Source organism: Lolium perenne, chromosome 1 (assembly GCF_019359855.2).
Source record: "Lolium perenne isolate Kyuss_39 chromosome 1, Kyuss_2.0, whole genome shotgun sequence".
NCBI classification, from domain to species: Eukaryota; Viridiplantae; Streptophyta; class Magnoliopsida; order Poales; family Poaceae; genus Lolium; species Lolium perenne.
This window is the reverse complement of record NC_067244.2, coordinates 188,912,430-188,934,846: the sequence shown is the minus strand read 5'-3', so window position 1 is coordinate 188,934,846 and position 22,417 is coordinate 188,912,430. Positions and strand designations below refer to the sequence as shown.

General features: G+C 43.3%; 4 protein-coding genes and 1 non-coding gene across 5 annotated transcripts; 2 read left to right on the top strand and 3 right to left on the bottom strand.

The window, feature by feature from the left end:
- Nucleotides 1–1,916: 1,916 nt before the first annotated feature.
- Nucleotides 1,917–3,497, bottom strand: LOC127316329 (annexin D4). Its single transcript, XM_051346726.2, has 3 exons — nt 3,342–3,497; nt 2,821–3,224; nt 1,917–2,726 (listed from the first exon to the last, which is right to left on the bottom strand). Exons 1-3 carry the CDS (start codon nt 3,379–3,381, stop codon nt 2,217–2,219), a joined length of 954 nt encoding a protein of 317 aa, XP_051202686.1. The 5' UTR covers nt 3,382–3,497; the 3' UTR covers nt 1,917–2,216.
- Nucleotides 3,498–8,444: 4,947 nt separating this feature from the next.
- On the top strand, nt 8,445–8,517 carry TRNAR-CCU (transfer RNA arginine (anticodon CCU)). The gene has a single exon. It is a non-coding gene; the product is annotated as a tRNA-Arg (tRNA).
- Nucleotides 8,518–9,075: 558 nt separating this feature from the next.
- Nucleotides 9,076–11,159, top strand: LOC127316313 (annexin D3). The gene is made up of 6 exons (XM_051346712.2): nt 9,076–9,356; nt 9,632–9,777; nt 9,874–10,104; nt 10,204–10,419; nt 10,558–10,647; nt 10,736–11,159. The coding sequence occupies exons 1-6, from the start codon at nt 9,146–9,148 to the stop codon at nt 10,940–10,942; spliced, it is 1,101 nt and encodes a 366-aa protein (XP_051202672.1). The 5' UTR covers nt 9,076–9,145; the 3' UTR covers nt 10,943–11,159.
- Nucleotides 11,051–14,324, bottom strand: LOC127316320 (mitochondrial fission 1 protein A). The gene is made up of 5 exons (XM_051346719.2): nt 14,043–14,324; nt 12,873–13,002; nt 12,637–12,758; nt 11,588–11,651; nt 11,051–11,380 (listed from the first exon to the last, which is right to left on the bottom strand). Exons 1-5 carry the CDS (start codon nt 14,121–14,123, stop codon nt 11,295–11,297), a joined length of 483 nt encoding a protein of 160 aa, XP_051202679.1. The 5' UTR covers nt 14,124–14,324; the 3' UTR covers nt 11,051–11,294.
- Nucleotides 14,325–15,185: 861 nt separating this feature from the next.
- Nucleotides 15,186–20,063, bottom strand: LOC127316305 (AP-3 complex subunit mu). The gene is made up of 8 exons (XM_051346704.2): nt 19,906–20,063; nt 19,658–19,763; nt 19,244–19,354; nt 17,984–18,073; nt 17,441–17,688; nt 16,454–16,663; nt 16,150–16,357; nt 15,186–15,905 (listed from the first exon to the last, which is right to left on the bottom strand). The coding sequence occupies exons 1-8, from the start codon at nt 19,938–19,940 to the stop codon at nt 15,660–15,662; spliced, it is 1,254 nt and encodes a 417-aa protein (XP_051202664.1). The 5' UTR covers nt 19,941–20,063; the 3' UTR covers nt 15,186–15,659.
- Nucleotides 20,064–22,417: the final 2,354 nt, after the last annotated feature.

Here is a 22,417-nt window from a genome sequence, read left to right as displayed (position 1 = left end):
TAAGTTGTTGGTAGTGACGGGTGTATATAAAGACGGAAGATCATGGCTCCAGCAGCACGCAGGCGTCATTCATCGACGGGAGGCAACGTCCATCTTGAATGGAGATAAACTGCAGAGAGACAAACAACAATTCAAGTAAACCAAGAAGACCGATAGAAAAATAGATCGAATATCTACGAACACGCCAGCTGCACAGATGAGGCGGGGCTGGTCGGTGGGAGTGCAGGCTTAGAACCAAGGGAAGCTGTACTGTAGTCTGTTGTAGTCTGTAGATGCCGGGCACAGATGAACCGGGGCTGGTAGCTACTCCAATGCAACAATTAGACATTCAGCGATGTGTATGGTTCTAACGGTTCACCCAGACATATCACCGAACAGCCTTGGTGAACTCTCAGCTCAGTCCTTGCAATTCAGATTCCCACACCCCAAAATCGTAAGAATACAAAGATAGGGATATTACCGATTGGCCATGGAGAAAAGGGTCGCTGCAACACTGCTAGTTGAGAGTCCTGATCTTGACATGGGGACCTTCCGCTGCCTTCTTCACGGCTCCATATGCGACGTTGATCGACGGCCGGGGAGGCATTAGTTTTGGGCTGGAAGCGCAGGTTATGCCAAGATCAGAATGGGCACAGGGAAGGGAACCTAGCTGAAGGCCGGAGGAATGGCATCTGTACATAATGGCATGGGGTGGGTGACCGGTGGGAAATATAGATCTGCAGCCGCCCGCTCGTATGTCTCCAGATTACCGGGGAGACGAAGCGAAGAGGCTAGGTGAAAACCGAACACCAAAAACCAAGGGAAGAGGCACTGAGGCAGAGATCTGCGAAAAATTATGACACGGCTTTAATTAGTATAATAGTAAAAAAACGGAATGGCTGAACGTGAGGTGGTGGGAGGCAGAATTTGGGGTGACGTGGCTGCGCGAGAAGTCAGGAAAATGAGACCAACTATTTAGAGATAGAAGATAAGAGTTGGTTTGGATTTACCACCAGACTTCATTGTGAACTTATTGTCATCAAAGTGTGAGTGTGTGGTTGATTAAATATAAACGCATCATTTGATCTAAAAAAAACACCTAGTGTTGTATGAAATTCAAGCCAACACCCAAGACAGGAGAAAAGAGAAGCTTCCAAATATTATTTTTTTTGTACAAAGAGTATTTATCAATATAGCGAAGATACCAATTGCATCCAGCATCCGCAACAATATAGTACACTAATGTCAATACATACACATACTAAAAAAAAATAAGAAACACAGAAAAGGAAATTCTCGCTCTATTTTTTGTAACATCGGACTAAAACACCAAAACAACACCAGAAATCCATCTTCTCCAAAAGTGACGCCTCCAAGAAGGGAACAATACATAAACACAGTCATCGCCCTGATCATAGATCATAGGTTTTCACTCAGGAGGAAGCTCGTGCTCACAAAACAATGTCTTCAACAAGGATATTGTCAGGCACAACCAACTAAGGCCAGACCGTGGATTTTCACTCTGCGAGTTTAGACTCTGAATTTCTCATATACTGTCAGCCCCACTTGACGATGCCACTGCTCCAAGTCATGGATCACCAGCCCAAAACCTCATCGCCACCGGGCTTCGAACCACCATCACTAGTCCTCAGACCTCGACTTTCATGCCATTCTACGCGACTGACTTCATCATGGGACTAAAGACATGTCCCACAATGACAACAGATGCTAATCTTCGCAGCGCTTCCTCTGAAACCAACCGGTGAGAAAAAATATATGATAGCGTGCGACCGAATCCATCTAATCTAGCGATCTTCACGCATGTCGTTCATTGAAATTCGCCGGCAAAGCCTTCAAAAAATCAACAATCCGGCCAGATCGAAGAAGACACGCGTCAAGTAAATCATCGTCATAGTGCGAGAAGGGTGAAAGGATCCTAAGACCAAATTCTCTTTATTGGAAAGATTTATGCTCGATTGATTACAATTTTATTCATCCGTGACGTCCCAACCTCAGCTGCAGATGTTACAGGCTCGATCGATCGACAACAATTCAACAATCAACATACAAAACACATACAGAAATGAGATATCGAAAGAAATCAACACACGCACGGCCGGGGTGCCACAACTGGCGTGCCGGTGCCACCGCAAGAAGAAGAAGAAGAATAACGGTCGATCCGTCCGTAATCTTCTTCTTTTTTTGTGAGAAGATCCGTTCGTAATCAATCAAGCAATTTACTTGCCGGCGATGAGGGAGATGAGGGCGTCCTTGAATTGTCCGTGGGCCTTGCCGGCGACAGCGTCCTCGAGCTTGGTCCCGAACTGCTCCTGGTAGGCGGCCCTGATGCCGTCCATGTCCACGTCCGACCGGGTCACCGCCACCCGCGACAGGGCCTCCTTGCCGTGGCTGTCCGCGCCGTCCCTCAGCGCCGCCTCCATCACCTGGCTGAAGTACACCTCCGGCGTCGCCAGGCACTGCACGGTCTCCCCCAGGGTCTCCTCGCTCGCGAGGTCCTCCAGGATGTGCTTGCCGTGCAGCTCCTTGTAGTGCTTGAAGGTCTCCACCAGGTGGGGCTTGCTCCTGGTGCTGAGGATCCTGACCACCTCGTCGTTCTCCACCAGCTTGGTGCCGGCGGCGCCGGCGCTCTTCACCGCCGCGCCCAGCGCCTTGGCCTCCGCCTTCGCCGTGTCGCTGCTCACCTTGGGCCCTTCGTACCGGTACGCGCTCACCAGCCCCACCAGCAGCTGCAACATTTCACAGATCATCAGTCAGACGCGCTCATCGGCTTGCAAGAAGAATCGCCATTAATCAGCAGCATCCAAAGAAAGCGGAGCTTACGCTGCAGTAGGGCTTGTCCTTGGCGCCGTACGCGACGTCCTCCTCGAGGGAGTGGTGGAAGAGCGCCATGTAGGCCTTGCGCGCGCCGAGGAGCTCCTCGGCGGACCTGGTACAGGCGATCTCCACGACGATGGCGGCGGGGTGCGCCTGGTGGAGGACGTGGTGCGCGAGGCGGGCGTCGCGCTCCCACGGGTGCATCGCCCACAGCACCATCAGGTTCTTGAACCGGGAGAACTCCGCGGTGAGGTGCAGGATGTAGTCGTCCTCGACCTTCTCGATCACGCCGTGATCCTTGAACAGCCCAGGGAAGCTCTTCCGGAACCCGGACCGCTTCTCCGGCTGCTTCCGCCACTTCGCCAGCGCCGTCACCATCGTCTGCTCGTCCACACCCAGGCCTCCCAGACCTTCATATTATTTCGGAATCACAGCAAAATCAATGTCGACTCACAGCAAATGATCACAAAACGGAACCTCGTGGATGAAGAATTAATGTAGGAGTCAATGATCTGTCGATGCAAGACCTGAGAAGGCCCTGGTGAGCGTCTGAACTTCGTCAGCCATTGTCGCCCGGAGTCTCTGACTAACCCAAGATTTGCGGAGAAGAAGACGATGGGTGTGCAGAGGATGGTGATGGATCGCTGTGTGCTTTGGCTCCTCCCTGGCGGACGATCTTTATACTGGAAACCGTGTGTTTGGGAAGGCAATTATGGGCAGTGCTGGTATTTCAAATTAATTCAGTATATATGTTTTGATATGATTTGCCCAGCTAATCAAAGAATGGCTCTCGTCAATGGTTTACACATGGGTACACATCCGCGTATGCAACAATCCTCCCCATCTGATAAATGAGGTGACAACCCACGACGTGATGAGCTGATGCGTACACTTGGCATCGTGGAACACGCGCTGATTTTAGACGACCACCACTATGATTGTCAGCTGCCCTGCCCTTATCATTGTGTACCGATCACGTCAAAGTTACATTTTCGTGATAACATGCAACTTGGGAGGACATATGTACAACTACAAGGAAGAGTTACTGTTAATTCTATTTTTTACAACAGAAACCAGCTAGCTAGTAGAACCAGCTAGTTCGAAAATGCCTTCGCGCAGCTGATCTCGGGCGAAGTGGATATCTGGGCCCTTGCATGGCATAGGGATGTTCATCCCTGGGTCCCACGATTTTGACTACCCACTTTACAAGATTCTCTTCTCTAAATACACTACCAATTGAAAAACTAGCACAACTTTCACGTAATAAATTCAAATGAAATTTTATTTTCATATTCGACTTCCTCGCGACGAGCTCTTCAAAATGAGTCTAATATTCAATATTTTAAAAGTTATTTTGTAAACTGCATCTATAGAGTTCTCTATTACTGGGGCATACAGTCCGGACACTACGTCCATGTAGTCCTGCGAAATATAGTACTGATTTTATCAAGTCCTTCCAAATTTGTTTGAATGGTACATGTAGTATTTGTGAAAAGTACTTCTATTTTTTGTACATATGGCAGCTGCAGAATCCCTTTTCACGTGGGAACCATTGGCACGAATCTCGAAAAAGGCTGAATAGAGACAGTGGCTATGATATCAGCTTCGCCCGAGATCAGCTGCGGAATCTGCGCGTCGCAGCTAGTTCTTCACCTAATATTTCCAGCAGATAAATAACAAGAGGAAACCCCATTATTGAGAAACCTTTAGGAGACCCGCTGCACATGAAGGCCCCATGTCACCATGGTCCATGGATGTGGAATAAACACATCACATGATCAGATCAAGTTATCCAAATAATGAAACAAGTCGAGCCATCTGTTAGAAAGAGTATCAATTAAATGGTCATTATTATTTATTTGTATCATTCAATATCCTTGCCCCTAAAATTGCAAAATTGTATGGTTCTCGTGTCAATTTCCATAAAAAGGAATTTTCATGTCAAATATATGAGTTTGAATTGTCACTTCAAGAAATTACCTTTGTAAATTCAATGCATTCAGAATTCTCGTGTCAATTTCCATAAAAAGGGATTTTCATGTCAAATATATGATCAGAGAGGTAAGCTGCTTCTGTGGCAGCCATGGACGGGCTGGTGGAGCACTCAACCAGGCCGCACAAGAGGTGACCGTGCACCCCTTACCATGGCAGTCATCAGTGACTCGCCATGGTGTAGCTCCGTCCCAAGTGGTATCTTCACTTGCAAAGTTTTAAGGATCCAGGAGCTGCCACCACATAGGGATCCAGTGACGTTATAACCGGTGCATGTGATACTGTTTGCTTGCTAACCGTTTTCAGTTCTGAGTAGCTCGCAGAAGTATCAAAAAACTCAGCGATGTGCTCAGGCATAACTTGCCACATATCCACAAAAGCAGAGTCGGAGGCAAAATAAATGCTGGAGATATGAGGCACTAACCAGTCCGCGATAGGTGTGGCCGGGATTACTGAGGGTGACTGTACATACATGATGGATATATGAGGTTGCCACAATTTCAGAGAAACCATCCTCGTCGGAGTAACAAATCAAGGATTTCTCAAGATACAAAAGATAAATAGATGGCCTGAACCACCCGTTAGGGGAGAAATAAATCAGGTTTCATGTACTAGCGGCATACCAAGCCTCCCATTTATTTTGCTTCTAGCCGAATCGATCAAGCTCGACTACAAAATCAAACGGTGGGAATAGGATTAGTGGTGGATTTGTGCTTCCAAATTAAGGTTTCTCTTGATTATTTTTTTGACATTTGAGAGAATTCGGGGAAGACAGCCTGCTGCTCGGGAGCGGATTGGGATGGATTTGAAATAATAGAGGGAGTTGGTGGGTCTAAACGAGGTTGCCCCCGGTAACACCTTGGCCTCAAATCAAATCTTCAAGAATTTGGGGAAGAAGACCTGCCGCTTGTTGGTCGCCACGGAGCCGAGACCCGTGTTCTGCAAATGCAGTGAGTGACAAAAAAAAAGGGTCTCTTAAGCGCATAACTGTTGCATCGACACTAAGAAATTGCACCTTCATGTTATGAAAGCTCAGGTTATAAAGAAAAACTTGTGTATAACCGAGTTAGGATTTCGGCCAAGCAGCTACTAGATGGATGCCTACCAAAACTTCCTCCACTGTAATTGAAGGTTTCCATGCCTGAAAATTGAGGGAATCATCAAAGTATCGCGTAGAGAGATATCAACATGTTCAAACTTACATCAAACAAGATTGATAGGCGTATTACCTAGAGCTATAGCGAGTGAAGGCCTCAACAACGTCCTCCATGTGATCTCTGACTATCAGTGCCATGTTTGAAAGGGGGAAAAAAAGATGGCAGAAAATGTCTTTCTGAAGACAAGTAGGAAATATATCGACCAAGCTTGAGTACCTCAATCTCAGCTCGGCCGGCAAGCCAGACACGAGTTCTCTCTGATTGTTCTCGACGTGTTGTCTCGGCAAAAGTGTCAAGCTGACCAAGGCCAACATAATCTTATTGTCATTTCATCTTGTGACACGAATCGGATTGCTTCAGTTACATGCCCCGAGTACTTCAATTGAACGAGCATGTACAAGATACATACAGAAAGGAGTCTCTTCACCACGTGGCTTCTCTTCGTAATGTAGTAATTATTCACCTTCGACAGCGGCAGTCCACAATAGTTTGCTACACTTGGAGCAGATTGAGGATGGCTGCGACCTGGAGGAGCCCCTCCGTAGAAGAAGTCCTGCTACGAGTTTACTTTAATAATTCTTTTATTTAGTTGCTCAACAAATTTCCACCAAAGAAATTTGATGTACTATTTTCAAAAGGTTTGGGTAGTCTTGTTGGCAAAAGTTGATTATTATAGGGGTCTAAAATGTATTCAATTAAAATAATTGCATTTTTGATGTAATTATTTCTCTGCCCAATGCAACGCATGGGCATTTTTCCTAGTAAATACTATTAATCTGATAGCAATACACTGCACAAGTAGTAAGTAAACCTTGCAATCCACGCTGTCATCCTTATCGTTGCCACCAACATCATCATTATTTGCATCAAATCATGAATGGTTGGTTTATGTCTTATTCAATTGAAGGCTGTTCCGGGACACAACTTCTGTTTCAAGTGTCTGTTATAAGGTCACTGATCAGCAGAAGTGGATATGTAGCTTCTTATGCTTGGCTTCTTGGTCTCAAATCAAGCAGAACTTCACAATACTGTATACATCCTGTTTCTGGCTACGGAGGGACGAAAAAAAAAAGAATGATTAATGGATCAGACAATTTTGGCCTTCCAGGGATGATCAGTTCCACAGTTACTGCAGAAATGGCCGTGTTGGAAATTGGAAGTATTATAAACATAGTTGATGAACGGTCTGCTCTCCAAACTAATTTTTGCAATTACTTCGGAAATAATATCATGTAGTTTTGCTCGTTCACCTCGTCGTCATCTTTAGTGACAAGCAAATCTTTCAGGGTTAACTATCATAGATAAGTATCTTAACATCTAGAGACAACTAACGTGGTTCAGATCAACTAATTGTTACCGGGAAAAAAAGATTAACTAATTGTTATCCATGAATATTGGGTGCCTTTTCAATAGCAGCACAGCCTATTTGGCTACAATACAGTAGTTTCAGATATGGTTGTTGATTTGTTTGCACTAACTAAACCTGGGCATTTTCCACATAGCCAGTTGTCCATGCATCTCTTGCCAACGGACTGGTTATGCGTTGGCAACCAAATCATTCTTCGCAACGTTCATATTCAAAACTATTTAGTCAGATCAGTGTGATCCGCGAGAACACTTATTTTCTCTAATATATTTAAGCAAGCAGTTCTATAGTCAGCTCAACCCCCTTGCCAACTGTACCTCTCGTGTTTCTGTTTGAAATAATGGAATACTAGATAACTTGGCACAGTTGTTTGGATGTAGCTTAATTATGTATTTATATATTTGTGATAGCTGACCCTGATTTTTTTATCTGCTAGTAAGGCTTCCAACCAGCTTCGGCTGAAAGAAACAATTTAACAAAGTAAGAGAAGAACATGAAACAGTATGGGTTTCACACAGAAAGCAAAAGAGACTTGAAATGCTGTGTGAAACGTGGTATGGAACGTGCAGGCAAATCCCTCCACTTTTGAAAGGGTTTCTAAATATATTTGTCCTGGATGCCATGCCGCTTCTTGTTATTTTAACTGATGGGCTAAAGTGTAAACATATTACAGATGTTTGCATACTGGAGACGGTGTCTTCTTAGACAAGATGCAGTAGAAGAAAACTTACAGGTTAAGCAATGCCATGTGTTTCTAAAACTTAGCTTTTATGAAAATGTACATACTTTCCTTTTCAAAAGAAATACTATACAATAAAAAAGCAATACTATACTGTAAGTTCTCTCTGTCCTGACAATTGTTATTACTGAACACCTTTGTTGTTGCACATGCTATCTTTCCGTATGGTAGTAGTTCCCTCAAGCTGAAAATAAAAATTTATGGAAGAACAGATTATAGGAAGAAGGAACTCATTGAGCTCTTGCTTTCATAATTCCTGTAAATTCTTGATTGTTCTGTTTGTTGCACATTTTTGCAAAGGCAGAGTGCTTGCCATTAAGGCTAAAAACAGTAAATCTGCACTGTGAAGTTAAAATGGAAGATGTCGTACATCCAAGCGCCTGTAGCTCAGTGGATAGAGCGTCCGTTTCCTAAGCGGAAAGTCGTAGGTTCGACCCCTACCTGGCGCGTATTTGTTTTGTTTTAGTGTGTTCTCCTTTTTTTTAATGCTAGTGTTTATTCTGCTGTTGTAGGAAATTTTATATTCACAAGAGGATATAGACAAGAGTATGGAAAATAGTTAAAGAGTGTCAATGGGTAAGAATTTATTGGCTTCTGCTGACTTCAAATCTGAAAACAAATCAGGCAATCCTTAAACACATGATTTATGTGTGTGGGTGAAAATGGTAAGAATTTAATGGCTTCTGCTGACTTCAAGTCTGAATGTAAATCAGGCAATCTTTAAACACATGATATATCACTGTGGGTGAAAAGGAAAAGAAAATTAATTAGTGTATGGGTATTTTTTCAAGAATATACAAGTTTATTATACCTCTTTAATGTTAATTAAGTCATTAGCACACTCCAACCCACAAAATACACCTAGTGAGCTGTGAGGTGTAACACACTCCCACTGGCCTAATACGCCAAAGGCTATCAATTATGGATCCAAACCCATCAAAACTCGTCTCTAAGAAGCTGAAAATGAACCAAGAAAACACAATCAAAACATGCACGCGAAACACACGAGAGAATAATTAGCCAAAAGCTCATTGCGGGCGAAGCTTTCAACTCTGCTGTGGTCGCGTCTCGCGTGCCATGTGTAGCTGGTGCTCCTGCCTCGAGTGCATCCATAACATCCCTCCCCTCAATCTCCTCTTCCCCCACTTCGACTCCACCTCGGCTCCAGGACACGAGGAGGAAGAAGAAGCACAAGCAGCACCTGTCGTCTCCATGGCTTCCATCTCGGTCCCGGACCCGGTCCCTTCTCCGACTGAAGATGCGGAGAACATAAGAAAAGCAGTACAAGGTATTATTGTTTTTCAAGTTTCTGTGCATTATTGTTGAAGATTTGTGTTTGTTTATTTGTATCCTAAGAAACTTATTAGTCACTGGATTGTGTAAAAAGTGTGTTAGCTCTTCTGGTCAGTTCTTTGTACAGTCACTGTAGTGGTTGCTGTTCAAATCACTGTTCTTGTTTGAGGGGAGAGAAATTAGGATAATTCTTCTCGTTGTTTTTAATTAAGTAGTATAAGACGAGCACCGATGAAGAATTTGTGCTGAACCGAAAATTCTGGGGAACAGGGTGGGGGACGGACGAGAAGGCGCTGATCGAGATACTAGGACACCGTACGGCGGCGCAGCGCGGGGAGATCGCCGTGGCCTACGAGGGCCTCTACGACGAGACCCTCCTCAGCAGGCTCCAGGCCGAGCTCTCAAGCCACTTCAAGGTAATTACGATGCATCTTCGTCTCCGTTGCGACCTCGTCTCCTTCTAGAGCTGGTGAGTCCAACGGGCAAACTGACAATCTTTGCTGGGTGGTCAGGGCGCGATGACGCTGTGGGCGATGGACCCGGCGGCGCGGGACGCCAAGCTGGCCTACAAGGCCCTGAGGAAGAAGAACGGCGAGCGGCACGCCTGGCCGCTCATCGAGGTGGCCTGCGCGTCGTCGCCGGACCACCTCGTCGCCGTCAGGAAGGCCTACTGCTCCGCCTACGACTCGTCGCTCGAGGAGGACGTGGCCGCCTGCGCGCTCTACAAGGATCCCCTCAGGCAGGCAAGGCGTCGTGCAGTGCCGATCTTGGCATCCATTTTTTCCTTCTGTCCGTCGTCGCGGTGGGATTGAATCTTGCGCGTGCGTGTATTTCTGCTGCAGTTCTTGGTGCGGCTGGTGAGCTCGTACCGGTACGCCGGCGAGCACGTCGACGACGAGCTGGCGATGGCGGAGGCGGCCGAGCTGCACGCCGCGGTGGTGACCAAGAAGGAGGTGCTGCACGGGGACGTGGTCCGCATCGTCAGCTCGAGAAGCAAGCCGCAGCTCAAGGCCACGTTCGAGCGTTACAAGCAAGAGCACGGCAAGGCCATCGACGAGGTCCCATTTCTGTCGTCGTCGACAACGCACCCAATCAAAATATTCAGTCTAACTTTGATTTGTCGCATGAAGGTTGTACCGTCTGTATGATGACACTTCTAACTGTGACTGTTTTTTTGTGTGCCCTTTGACCCGCAGGTTCTCGAACGGAATAGCAACGACAAGCTCTCGGCACTGCTGAAAACTGCGGTTTGGTGCTTGACATCGCCTGAGAAGCATTTCGCAGAGGTAGCACTCAAACCATTTCTGTGATTCATCAGTATGGGAATGGCTTGCTTCAGTTCTGATTTTCTTCATGGTTTGCCTTTATTTTCAGGTGATCCGGACCTCAATCATCGGGCTTGGCACGGACGAGTCGTCCCTGACAAGAGGGATCGTCTCGCGCGCTGAGGTCGACATGAAGAAGGTGAAGGAGGAATACAAGGTGAGGTACAAGACGACAGTAACTGCAGACGTCGTTGGCGACACTTCAGGGTACTACCAGGGCATCCTGCTCGCCCTCATCGGGCCCGAGCAGCCATGAACATTATTATCAACAAGCTCGAGGTAGCTGTTCAGGGACAATGGCATATTGTTTGGCAACTTTGCTCATATATGGATTGAATAGAATGTCATCATCATGTGTACAATCTAGAGAGTGAAGTGTCGGTGTTGTTAAATAAGACCTGTGACAATTCATTTGGTGTATTCAGCACCTAGTTCGAGACAATATTATTTCCACCTTGATTTGATTATCCAAAGATACAGACTGCTAGATATCGTGGACTCATCTTATGCACATGATTCGACAGAAATAATACAGAACTAAGATTAGAACAACTGACAATACAGAACGAAACGTCTCCTACTTCATTCATCACTAAGCGGATGCCATTTCAATTCCTTCTTGCAAGAGCAGCTGCGATGCCGCCAACAATAAGTCCAACTGCAGTTGTGGCGATTCCTATGCCAATCACACCATCTGCACAAAACAGGATTGTCAGTCGGCATAAATTACTCAGTTTACTATCATCACTTCAACACATGAAATGAATCACACATAGCATTTTTGTGAAGATTGAGGAACATGTGAAAAAGATAAAGGATGTTCCATTTGTAAAACAATCCATCATGTCAATAGCAAACAAAAGAAGATACAGGAAAGTACTGTTGATTAATTTTATCTCACCTTTAGCAATCTTATCCTCTATTGCCTTCTTTAGAGATGAGGCCTGCCTCCAATCAGGTTGAATCTACAAGAAGGGGTCAAAATACTTTAGATAGGGAAGGAAAAAGTTGAAAAGTCAATAATATTCTTACAAGGTTGAAAAACATATGCACTATTCAGCTAAGATGTCAATGTGGCCTGGGATTAGCCGACAATCTTCATTTTGCACAGTTTTGTTCCAATTAAAATTAAAGCACCCAAATCAACTCCAGTGTATAGGCCAGTTGGACAACAAAGGCATATTAACTCTAGGATGTCAAAATAAACATTCCAAATACCATACAAGTCTGGCATACAAAGCAAAACCAACAATAGCATGTTCAACTACATACATAATATGCCAGGCGTAGAGATTCTAATTTGGTATTAGGCTCAAGCATAGAAAAGTCTTGCAGAATAATAGCACAAGGAATCAGGAACAAGCATAGCGACAATCTTCAGCTGATGAGCTTTGTTTAGCTAGAATTACTCGACAAGGGTAGGCATGGAACGAAAAGTATAAAACACGTTACAGAACGGTTATTGAATTCAAAAACCAGCTGGAAGAAATTTACTGTTTGCGTAACAATGACAAATACTGATATCTGCTTCAACATATGTTCATTGTTGATTCATCCTACTGCAATCACCGAGTGTTACATCAGGTCAACAGCAAGATTAATTTGGCAGTTGGGGGATTTACTGGACGGTGCAAATCCAGTAAGATTACTTTCAAGATGATTAAGTGAGCAAAATGACCAAATCATAAAAGTCAAGAAGCTTGAAAGAATGGCTAACGTTTACTTTATTTGCACAAACTTTTCTGGAAATGACTTGCAGAAACTTAAAAGGAAACAAATATTTTGGCTTGACACAATGTCATCGAGCACAGAAACAATACTAGTGTCTGGTAACATGTCTGAAACCAGTGAAATATTCCATTCCCTTTTGCAGGCAAAAAGACTAACTAGACATCAAGAAAGTATTAAATTATACAAGGCAATCAGAAGGTGGAAATATTGCAGCCATACCTCCAAACAACGGTCCGCAAGTTGGCGGCTTCTTACATAGTTACCATTTCTAAAGTGCCCAACAGCCAACAGATACAGTTTTTCCCTAGTCTGCAGTGGGCTGGTGGATTTATCGAGAGAAGCTGCAGAACAAATAAGCTGATTAAAACATAGTTGAGAAGAATACATGGTGAATGTAAGATGATAATGTTGCAAGAAGTAGATCTTCAACCATGCAAACAGAACAGATATCTGACCTTCAATCATGCCAATTCCACGGTTCACATCATCCGTCTGCCTGGAATGGACAAGGGCCCAAGATAGCCTCATCATGCTATCATTTTTCTGTTCTTCGGTTGCAGCCTCAGCAACCTCTCGTTCACACCCCTAGGTACATATAACCGTAATCATCAGAGTCAGAAATATAAGTTTCAATTGCTCATTGGATATATTTAACAAACAAAATGTGTACACTGAAGGGGAACAGAAAGGCATATTTAATTATATCAACAGCCAATGATAGATGACTTGGTTATTGTTTGTGAACAATACACATACAGATAATATTAACCGAACGAATTTCTCCGTGCTCCGAGTGTCCATTTTAGAGCGAGTTGACCATCTAACGATTTTACTAAAACGCAGCCCTGGGTACTAGTACAAGAGACCGAATGGGAATCAGATATTTCAACTTGGCAAATCCAATCCTACAGCCATTTAAGAATCGCACCAACTAACTGAACACACATGCTACATCGCCACCGGTTCAACAGATAGGCTCATCATGCTATCGTTTTTCTGTTCTTCGATTGCAGCCTCAGCAAACTCTCTTTCGCATCCTTAGGTATATATGGACCATGAATAGTCATCAGAATCAGAACTATAAGCTCTAATTGCTCATCGGACATAATTAACAGAACAGAATTGCGAACATTGAAGAGCCTGTTTAACAACGACAAGACAACAGCCAAGAATAGCTGACTTGGACATCTGTGTTTGTAAACAATACATAAGCAGATAATATTATCCGAATGAAACACATAAACTCCGTTTTCCAAGTGTTAAATTTCAAAGCGAGTTGACCACCTAACGATTTTGGTGCTAGTACAGGAGACCAAATGAGCACCAGATATTCCGACTTGGTAAATCCAATCCTACAACCATTTAAGAATCGCATCAACTAACCGAACATAAATGCTAAATCGCCACCGGTTCAACAGATAGGCTGGTCTCCCACCATCAGGACGCCGAGGGCAGCATCAAGCACTGACGAAGCTTCTAATAATTCGCTGTTGCCTAACATAACATGGTGTGCTCCCCTTAGAATAAATTAATCCCCATCTACTACATCGCCGGAACTGAAATCACAGGCGGGAGATTCATTGACCGAAGGGCGAGTGGGGGGGGGGGGGGGGGGGGGCACATACGGCGATGATGTCGCGGTCGCACCAGGGGATGTTGTCGCCGCCGGTGAAGAAGTCGAAGAACTTGGTCATCTTCGCCTCCATCGCCGATCTGCTTGGGGGTCGGGTGGGGATTTCGGTTTCGGGGGGAGGAGGAGGCGGTGGCCGGTGTGTTGTGTGGACTGGAGGAGGGTTTCTGGTTCTGGATCGAGCAATGGACGCGGAAGGAAGCAGCGATGGATGATGGGCCAGATGAGGGTATGCAACTGCGATGCGAGTACGAATAGCAGCAAATGGATTCTAGGGCAAGTCAAGTAAGCCGCGTGGTTGGATAGATTCACCTTTGCTTAGCCCACGAGGGCACGACTTTTCGGCATACGGTTGTGGGTCCCATTTAAGCAGATCTTCATCAAACCTGGGAGTAGTTCAAAACGACAAAAATCACACGATGTCCTCGTCCGCTTATCTGAACGCCCGGATCAAGATTCAGATCGTTTTGGATAGACCCCGCAAGACAAAAAGATCGTCTTGGATAGAAGGAATTTCATATGTAAGCTTTGTTTGGATTCTAAGATCGATGTTACAAATTTTCAACATGACCTAAAACACTATTTTAATTTTTCCATTTAGAAGTCCAGTACATTTACACTCTTTTTTCGAAGAACCCAGACGGGATCTGTGAGTCATTGTATTAAGCTCCAAATGCAATTACACTATGTCTCTTTCCAGTCTCCCTCCTCAATCCTCCAAGATTCCCGTGTGTTTTTTCGTGTGGACCATATAAAAACTTCAGCTGAAGTTCACATGTTATTAAACGCTGTCCAAGAGGCATTACACAGCCATCAACTCATCGTAGTTGTAGCAATCTGTTAAGGTACTTCTTTGTAACTTACCTCGCTCTAGCTGGTGCTGTCATGGCATCGACGTCCCCTCAAGGCCTCAACTCAAACATCTTTCCGTTGTCATCATCATTTCTCTAGTCTTGCTGCTCCCTGCGTCATATCTCAGATTTTTCGTCAACTCGATATATCTGATGTCAGCTTCGCCATCATGTCCACATATCGTGAATTACACCATGTATTCATTCGGTATATTATTTTCCGCATTACTCAGTATGAATTCTGAGATAAGGACAGAACATAGAAAGTATTTCCTTGCAAAATCACATTCAAAGAACGAGTTGATCTATCTTTAATAAAAAAATATTACAGCCAACACTTATCCTTTTATACAGCTATTCTCAAATTACAACTGCACACAAGTAGCTGTGAGCCTGAGAAAGAAACACAACGCTTTCTAACTGTGGGTAGTTCTCACTTCTCAGGAATGACTGAGCATATGCAGACTAACGGTGACCATGACAGTACAGCACAACTCCAAACCTTGATACATCAGACGCTATCTACACACGCAGCCGTCTTCACTTTGCATGTCAGGATACTGTATTTTGACGCTTCTGCAACCAGGGAAAATGGATGCATTTACAATTCTGACGTTCAGTATGCCAGGTCTGCAGGCCAGAACATTTGCACAGCCATGCTGGCTATGGATGGACAAGAAAACACCTTGATGGTTCTGGGCTATGGCACCATTTTGAATTAGGGTGTCAAATATGGCGGCCAAGACTTCCGTGAGCTCCTATTATGATCTGACCTCATACCTTCCAGCCTGAGTTTGGGCTCGAAAACCTTTGTATGGTGCGTTTGGTGTATTTTTCACATCCAGCTTATCAATTTGAAGCCCAGACAGTGCAACCCCCATAATCCTGAACTTCACCTGAAATGTTGGAAATGCATGCAAATGAGCCAGTCCTTCCTCAAGACGTAGATTTCCAGAGAGGGATGGTGCTTTATCTTTTGGAATATGCCCAATTGTCCAAACGCAGGTCTGCGTGATCAAACAAATGCTATTAGACAGACGTTTCTAGGAATATGTGGAGTGGTACAGTGTAGAAAATATTACATCTATCCAGTATATTATGAGTAGTGTAATATAGGATGATTGATTCACCAACACATCATTTAAATTTTCTAGTTACGAGCATCTTTGATTAGACTGTAGCTTGATGCATGACAACGGAAAATATAGCATCAACTGAAGTTACAGAACTGATAGCAGACAATGTACTGACCTGATCGGCAAGGATGTCAACTGTACCATGGTTTGCGGTCAAATCAGCAGAAGCAATAAGGGGAGGCAACTGAAACTGCACTATTATAGAATCAATAGCTTTACCAGGATCGTTTCGAATCCCCACCATTACATTAACACGGCAATTCCCAGAATCAGAAGATAATTGTGGTTTCACATAAATTGGTGTGGTCTTCAGTTTCTTAACCCTGGTTTTTTGTGATCAAATCAGAGTATATAACAGACAGCCCAATATAGCTTAAACATAGAAAAATCGTAATAATTAGAAGTAAATAATTATGCACCTATAACTCATAAGTTTGAATTGTCCATCAGGAGGAACAAAAGATAAGATCTGATTGGACTCCCAAGGTCTGAATCGGACACAGGGGTGGAACCTCACATCATTGATAAGTGTGGGATTAGCAAATGACAAGGTCAATTCTGGTAACCCAGGAAGGCTGGAATTCACTTCAATTTCACCGCACGCCTCACATTTCACTAGAACCCCTTCTCTGCAAATACAATCAACCAATAAAGATGCCGACGTCAGAAATATTATTCCACAAACACAGACGCCAAAAGACAGGTAGTTGGATCTTCTCATCAGTTATCACAAGAAGAAAAGGAATAAGATCTTCTACATTGCTAACAACCACTTCTCATGCTGTATTAATATTGGCTTTTTGTTGAATATTTAGTACTCTCAGTCTCACACTGTATCATGAATATTTGACGTTTTAGTCAACAAATCGGATATCAAGGTGGTGTCAATGGCGGTGCTTGTTTACCGTCTTGCCCCTACTTAAGTACTTAACATAGACGCAGTTTCGCATGTTAACCAATACAACTGTCTAGTCCAGCTGGTGGCAGCACTTCATGGTGACATACAGGTACACGCATATAATCCTGGTGCTTGCATCTTTTTTAGGGCATTAACAACACAAGAGCAAACGTGACCATTAAACTCCTTAAATCCTCCAACGTTATCTTTTCGTGTGCTTTTGAAAAACCACCAACTTCATGTTTTCATAATATGGAAGGAGTAGATAGCTGATTTGTGATTTGGTACCAATACTGAATATTTAGTAGTTGGTACTTTGGATATAGCAAAGTCCAGTAATAGTTTCCTGCAGATAATTCAACCTAATGTCCTAGCAGTCACAGTCGCAGATTTGATGGATTTTCTATTGACTCAAAAACAAAAATGTGTGAACTGAGAATATATTTACAGATCTGATGAAATAAATTTATTATACCCAGAGTATAAGAAAGGAGAAATGAAAACATACCTGTTCACACATGCATCTAGTTCCTCAACTATGTTAACATAGACTTCATTGCTTGCATCCTTGACAAGTGTTGTTCGCCAAGGTACAAAAGAAGCAGTTGCATCTGGAAGTTTGTTACCAATAGTAGAACTCTTACCAGTCATAATATTCAACATTTTGCTGACCATATTTGGTTGCGCAACCAACTCTTTCAAGATGTTTGGCTCAGTAGTGAGCGGAAAGCCATTGTCCATCATTTCATCTAGAATCTGGATATAAGAATTATAATGTTTAAAGAAGTTGCTGATCATTATTAAATGCTCAAATGCAACAGACATCCTGGATTAATGTTGATTTGACAGACTGAACTTAACAGATGTAGCGCCTAATTTTCAACAAATATATAGTTGTACGTATTGAAATACTTGAGCTTTGTAGCTCTCCATATACAATTCAAATTTTCCATAGTAGAACTTCAATAAACTATCAAAGAAAATCATCCTACGATGAATTATAGTGACACTGTTTGCATAGTTATAATTCGAAAGGAGTAATGAAACATACCTGATAAACAATTACGAAGTTGTCCTTGATTGTGTCTTCATTTATATCTCCAAGGTAATCTGTCAAGACATCAGCCACGCGAGAGAGAAACTGGATGCCAAAAATCATATGAGCACACCCATATAAGTTGGTGAACGTTAAAACATGTAGTAAATCGGGCTATCTGCTATTCCAGGGATAGATAACTTTCTGAAGTTACTTCAATATTACTACTTCAAGAAAGGACAGATTAACGAATAACAAAACATTTTTAGCTCCAATTTGCAAATCCTCGCAGGAAGTGCTTCTGATGTCCCAGAGTCTTGTTGTTTAACTTAAAATTATACATCTTCAAAAACTTTTTAAACATGGAATCCATGTTATTACTTGTATAAGTAGAATACAAACAATTTTAGAAAGAAAGCCGTACTTAAGACATATCTTAAACATAACTACTGCTGAGAATGGAGCACCTAATTCAAGCTGGAAAATTCAAATTCATATCGTTAATAAATTACAACTCTTAGATAAGAATGAGCAGGTTTAACACATTTTCACTAACATTTTTCAGCACGAGAACTAGAAAATGTTGATGTAGAGATTCTATATATTATCCTTGCAAAAAAGATACCATAAATGAGTATCATCTATCAAGCTTTTTATTCAATGTGTTAGTATTTTCTTAGCTTTCAGGATTTTGATACACCAAATGTCAATAGAAAATTCTATTAGTTATTTTATACTCCCTCCGATCCATAATAAGTGTTGTGGCACGAGAACTAGAAAATGTTGATGTAGAGATTCTATATATTATCCTTGCAAAAAAGATACCATAAATGAGTATCATCTATCAAGCTTTTTATTCAATGTGTTAGTATTTTCTTAGCTTTCAGGATTTTGATACACCAAATGTCAATAGAAAATTCTATTAGTTATTTTATACTCCCTCCGATCCATAATAAGTGTTGTGGTTTTAGTTCAAAATTTGAACTAAAACCACGACACTTATTATGGATCGGAGGGGGTAATTTATATACATATCGAGCATTGATAAATCAGCAAGCTTAATTGTGGTTATCATAGTGAAAGTTACATATTATCCAGAAACTGCAACATCGTATGAAAGCATCCACCATGAGCGGCGCAAACAGGATGTAATCTCAGTTCCCCTTGATATTGGTAGCTTTTGCTGAGACAGCTATGTTACATTGTGTCTTGTCAGCAAGAAAATGGCACTGAATTAAAGACACAAAAGAGTGTAAGGCTATGAAGCACACATACCTCGATAGCCATCAGCGGGGGCATCTCCACTTGGGTGCATGCCAAGAACGTCACGCCGTTGCGATATACTTGGAACAAGTAGTGTGTTGGGGACACCACAACCTGCAAGACCTTCCAAAGTCGAACAAACCTAATAAGCGGTGATCCAGTTATATCGATGCACGAACACCAAATATCATGAACTCATCACTACAACAGCTTGAAATTCACTAGTTTAAACTGAATTTATGTACAATAGCAACATCCATGATCTAAGATACTGAAACCTGGGACAGACCAAGAGCCTGCAATGTAAATTCAGCCAGCAATACACAATGAGGCATCGGGGATCAAGAGCAAGGAGCTCCCCTGGAAGTACTGAGCAAAAGTGGGGCGGGCGATAAAAGAATTGGCAGGGGCAGAGGCTGGTTCTACCTTGGACGGGTCCCCGGCGGCGTGGGCAAGAACGTACTCCCAGAACCAGCCGCAGATGGCGCGGTCCACCCGGTGCGCCGTCATCTGCTTCTCCACCAACACCTCCCTAGAAGCACGCACCGATCCCGTAATTCATCAAAATTCGTACGAATCCGGCGGAAAGGGGCGGACGGATCCGACCAGTAAAGGCGGGACGATGCTAATGGGGAGAGGAAATCAAGAGACTTGCGGCGCGGGGAGGGGATTACCCGCAGTCGGAGAGGAGGAAGACGCACTGCAGCATTCTGCTCCTTTCCGCCGGTGTGAGGATCTCGGGACTGGAGCGACTCGCGGAAGATACCGCCGCACTGCAGCAGTAGAAGGAAACGGGAGTCGTTTGACCTGTGACGAGATGTTTGGGGATGGAGGTACTTCATACTTGAATTTACAGATTTGGAAGGGCGTTTTTGCAAATATAGCATTGAATCTGGACCAAGGGCCATCATGTCCCTTGCTTATCCATCCTGCGGCCAGAACAACTCCGGTGCAGCAGGAGTACTTGATGACTCGGAGTACACAATATATTATGGATGGATGACACATCTTCTAGAAAGCCTGCAAAAATTGTACAACGAATTAGCAATTCGCCGTTTTAGTCCACTCAGCCATCTCTCCTCGTTCCAAATCGAAAAGCCTATGTGATATGATAGAGACAAGAAATAACGACCACACAAAAACCTTTCTTTCTTTCAAAATTCTATAAAGATCATACTGCCAATTCCAATTTAGTTATATTATTTTCCTATTGCAAGGTCAGAAAGTTTTGTTCCGCCTTTGTCATCCAAAGTTTATCCGTCTAAAATAGCACAAAAGCTCCCTCGAACTGACATTTACCAATAGTTTCAAGCATCCTTTGGTAAAGGGTAACGAGAGTCATACAGACATTTACCAATAGTTTCAAGTGGTTCGAAATTATTACTTCAAAACTAGCTACATATAAATTGTGCACTTACAGTCATCAACACATCACCCCAATGCGTGCGGGCACTTGCAGATCATTGTATTTTGTTTTCTTCTTCTTTTTTGCACCGATGATGTGTAGTCTTAGCAACCAAAGTAAGAAATATGTATTCTTTTTTATTTTTGAATAGGGAGCTGTGAAAGTAGAAATTACAGAAAGAATCCTGAAGAAGTAGTAAATTACACTTGAGTCCTTCCTCTTTGTACCAGGGACCTTAGATCTATCTAAGAGAACGCGATCCGGTCCACCTCCATGTCCACACATCTCGTGATGCTTCCTGACATGGTCAACCACGACGATGTCGGGGACAAGACCACTTTGATCGCCGTAGCAGGAGCCAACCATGGTGGAGCCGAAGAGCCTCCTAGGTTGGAGATTGAAGAATACCTGATGCTAGCTAGCTACCAAGCGCTAGCATCCCAAGAGGGAGTGGCCACCCTCTGATGACGCGTGAAGCACACGTCCGTTGGGAACCCCAAGAGGAAGGTGTGATGCGTACAGCAGCAAGTTTCCCTCAGTAAGAAACCAAGGTTTATCGAACCAGTAGGAGATGAAGGCCACGTGAAGGTTGTTGGTGAAGGAGTGTAGTGCGGCGCAACACCAGGGATTCCGGCGCCAACGTGGAACCTGCACAACACAATCAAAATACTTTGCCCCAACTTAACAGTGAGGTTGTCAATCTCACCGGCTTGCTGTAAACAAAGGATTAAACATATGGTGTGGAGAATGATGTTTGTTTGCAAAGAACAGCAGAGAACAATGATTGCAGTAGATTGTATTTCAGATGTAAAAGAATGGACCGGGGTCCACAGTTCACTAGTGGTGTCTCTCCAATAAGATAAATAGCATGTTGGGTGAACAAATTACAGTTGGGCAATTGACAAATAGAGAGGGCATAACAATGCACATACATATCATGATGACTAATATGAGATTTACTTAGGGCATTACGACAAGAACATAGACCGCTATCCAGCATGCATCTATGCCTAAAAAGTCCACCTTCGGGTTAGCATCCGCATCCCTTCCAGTATTAAGTTGCAAACAACAGACAATTGCATTAAGTACTGTGCGTAATGTAAACAATACAAATATCCTTAGACAAAGCATTGATGTTTTATCCCTAGTGGCAACAGCACATCCATAACCTTAGAACTTTCTGTCACTGTCCCAGATTCAATGGAGGCATGAACCCACTATCGAGCATAAATACCCCCTCTTGGAGTTACAAGTATCAACTTGGCCAGAGCCTCTACTAGCAACGGAGAGCATGCAAGATCATAAACAACACATATATGATAGATCAATAATCAACTTGACATAGTATTCCATATTCATCGGATCCCAACAAACACAACATGTAGCATTACAAATAGATGATCTTGATCATGATAGGCAGCTCACAAGATCTAAACATGATAGCACAAGAGGAGAAGACAACCATCTAGCTACTGCTATGGACCCATAGTCCAAGGATGAACTACTCACGCATCAGTCCGGAGGCGGGCATGGTGATTGATACGTCTCCAACGTATCGATAATTTCTTATGTTCCATGCCACATTATTGATGTTATCTACATGTTTTATGCACACTTTATGTCATATTCGTGCATTTTCTGGAACTAACCTATTAACAAGATGCCGAAGTGCCAGTTACTGTTTTCTGCAAACAATCATCTTCCACACAATACGGTTAATCCTTTGTTACAGCAAGCCGGTGAGATTGACAACCTCACTGTTTCATTGGGGCAAAGTACTT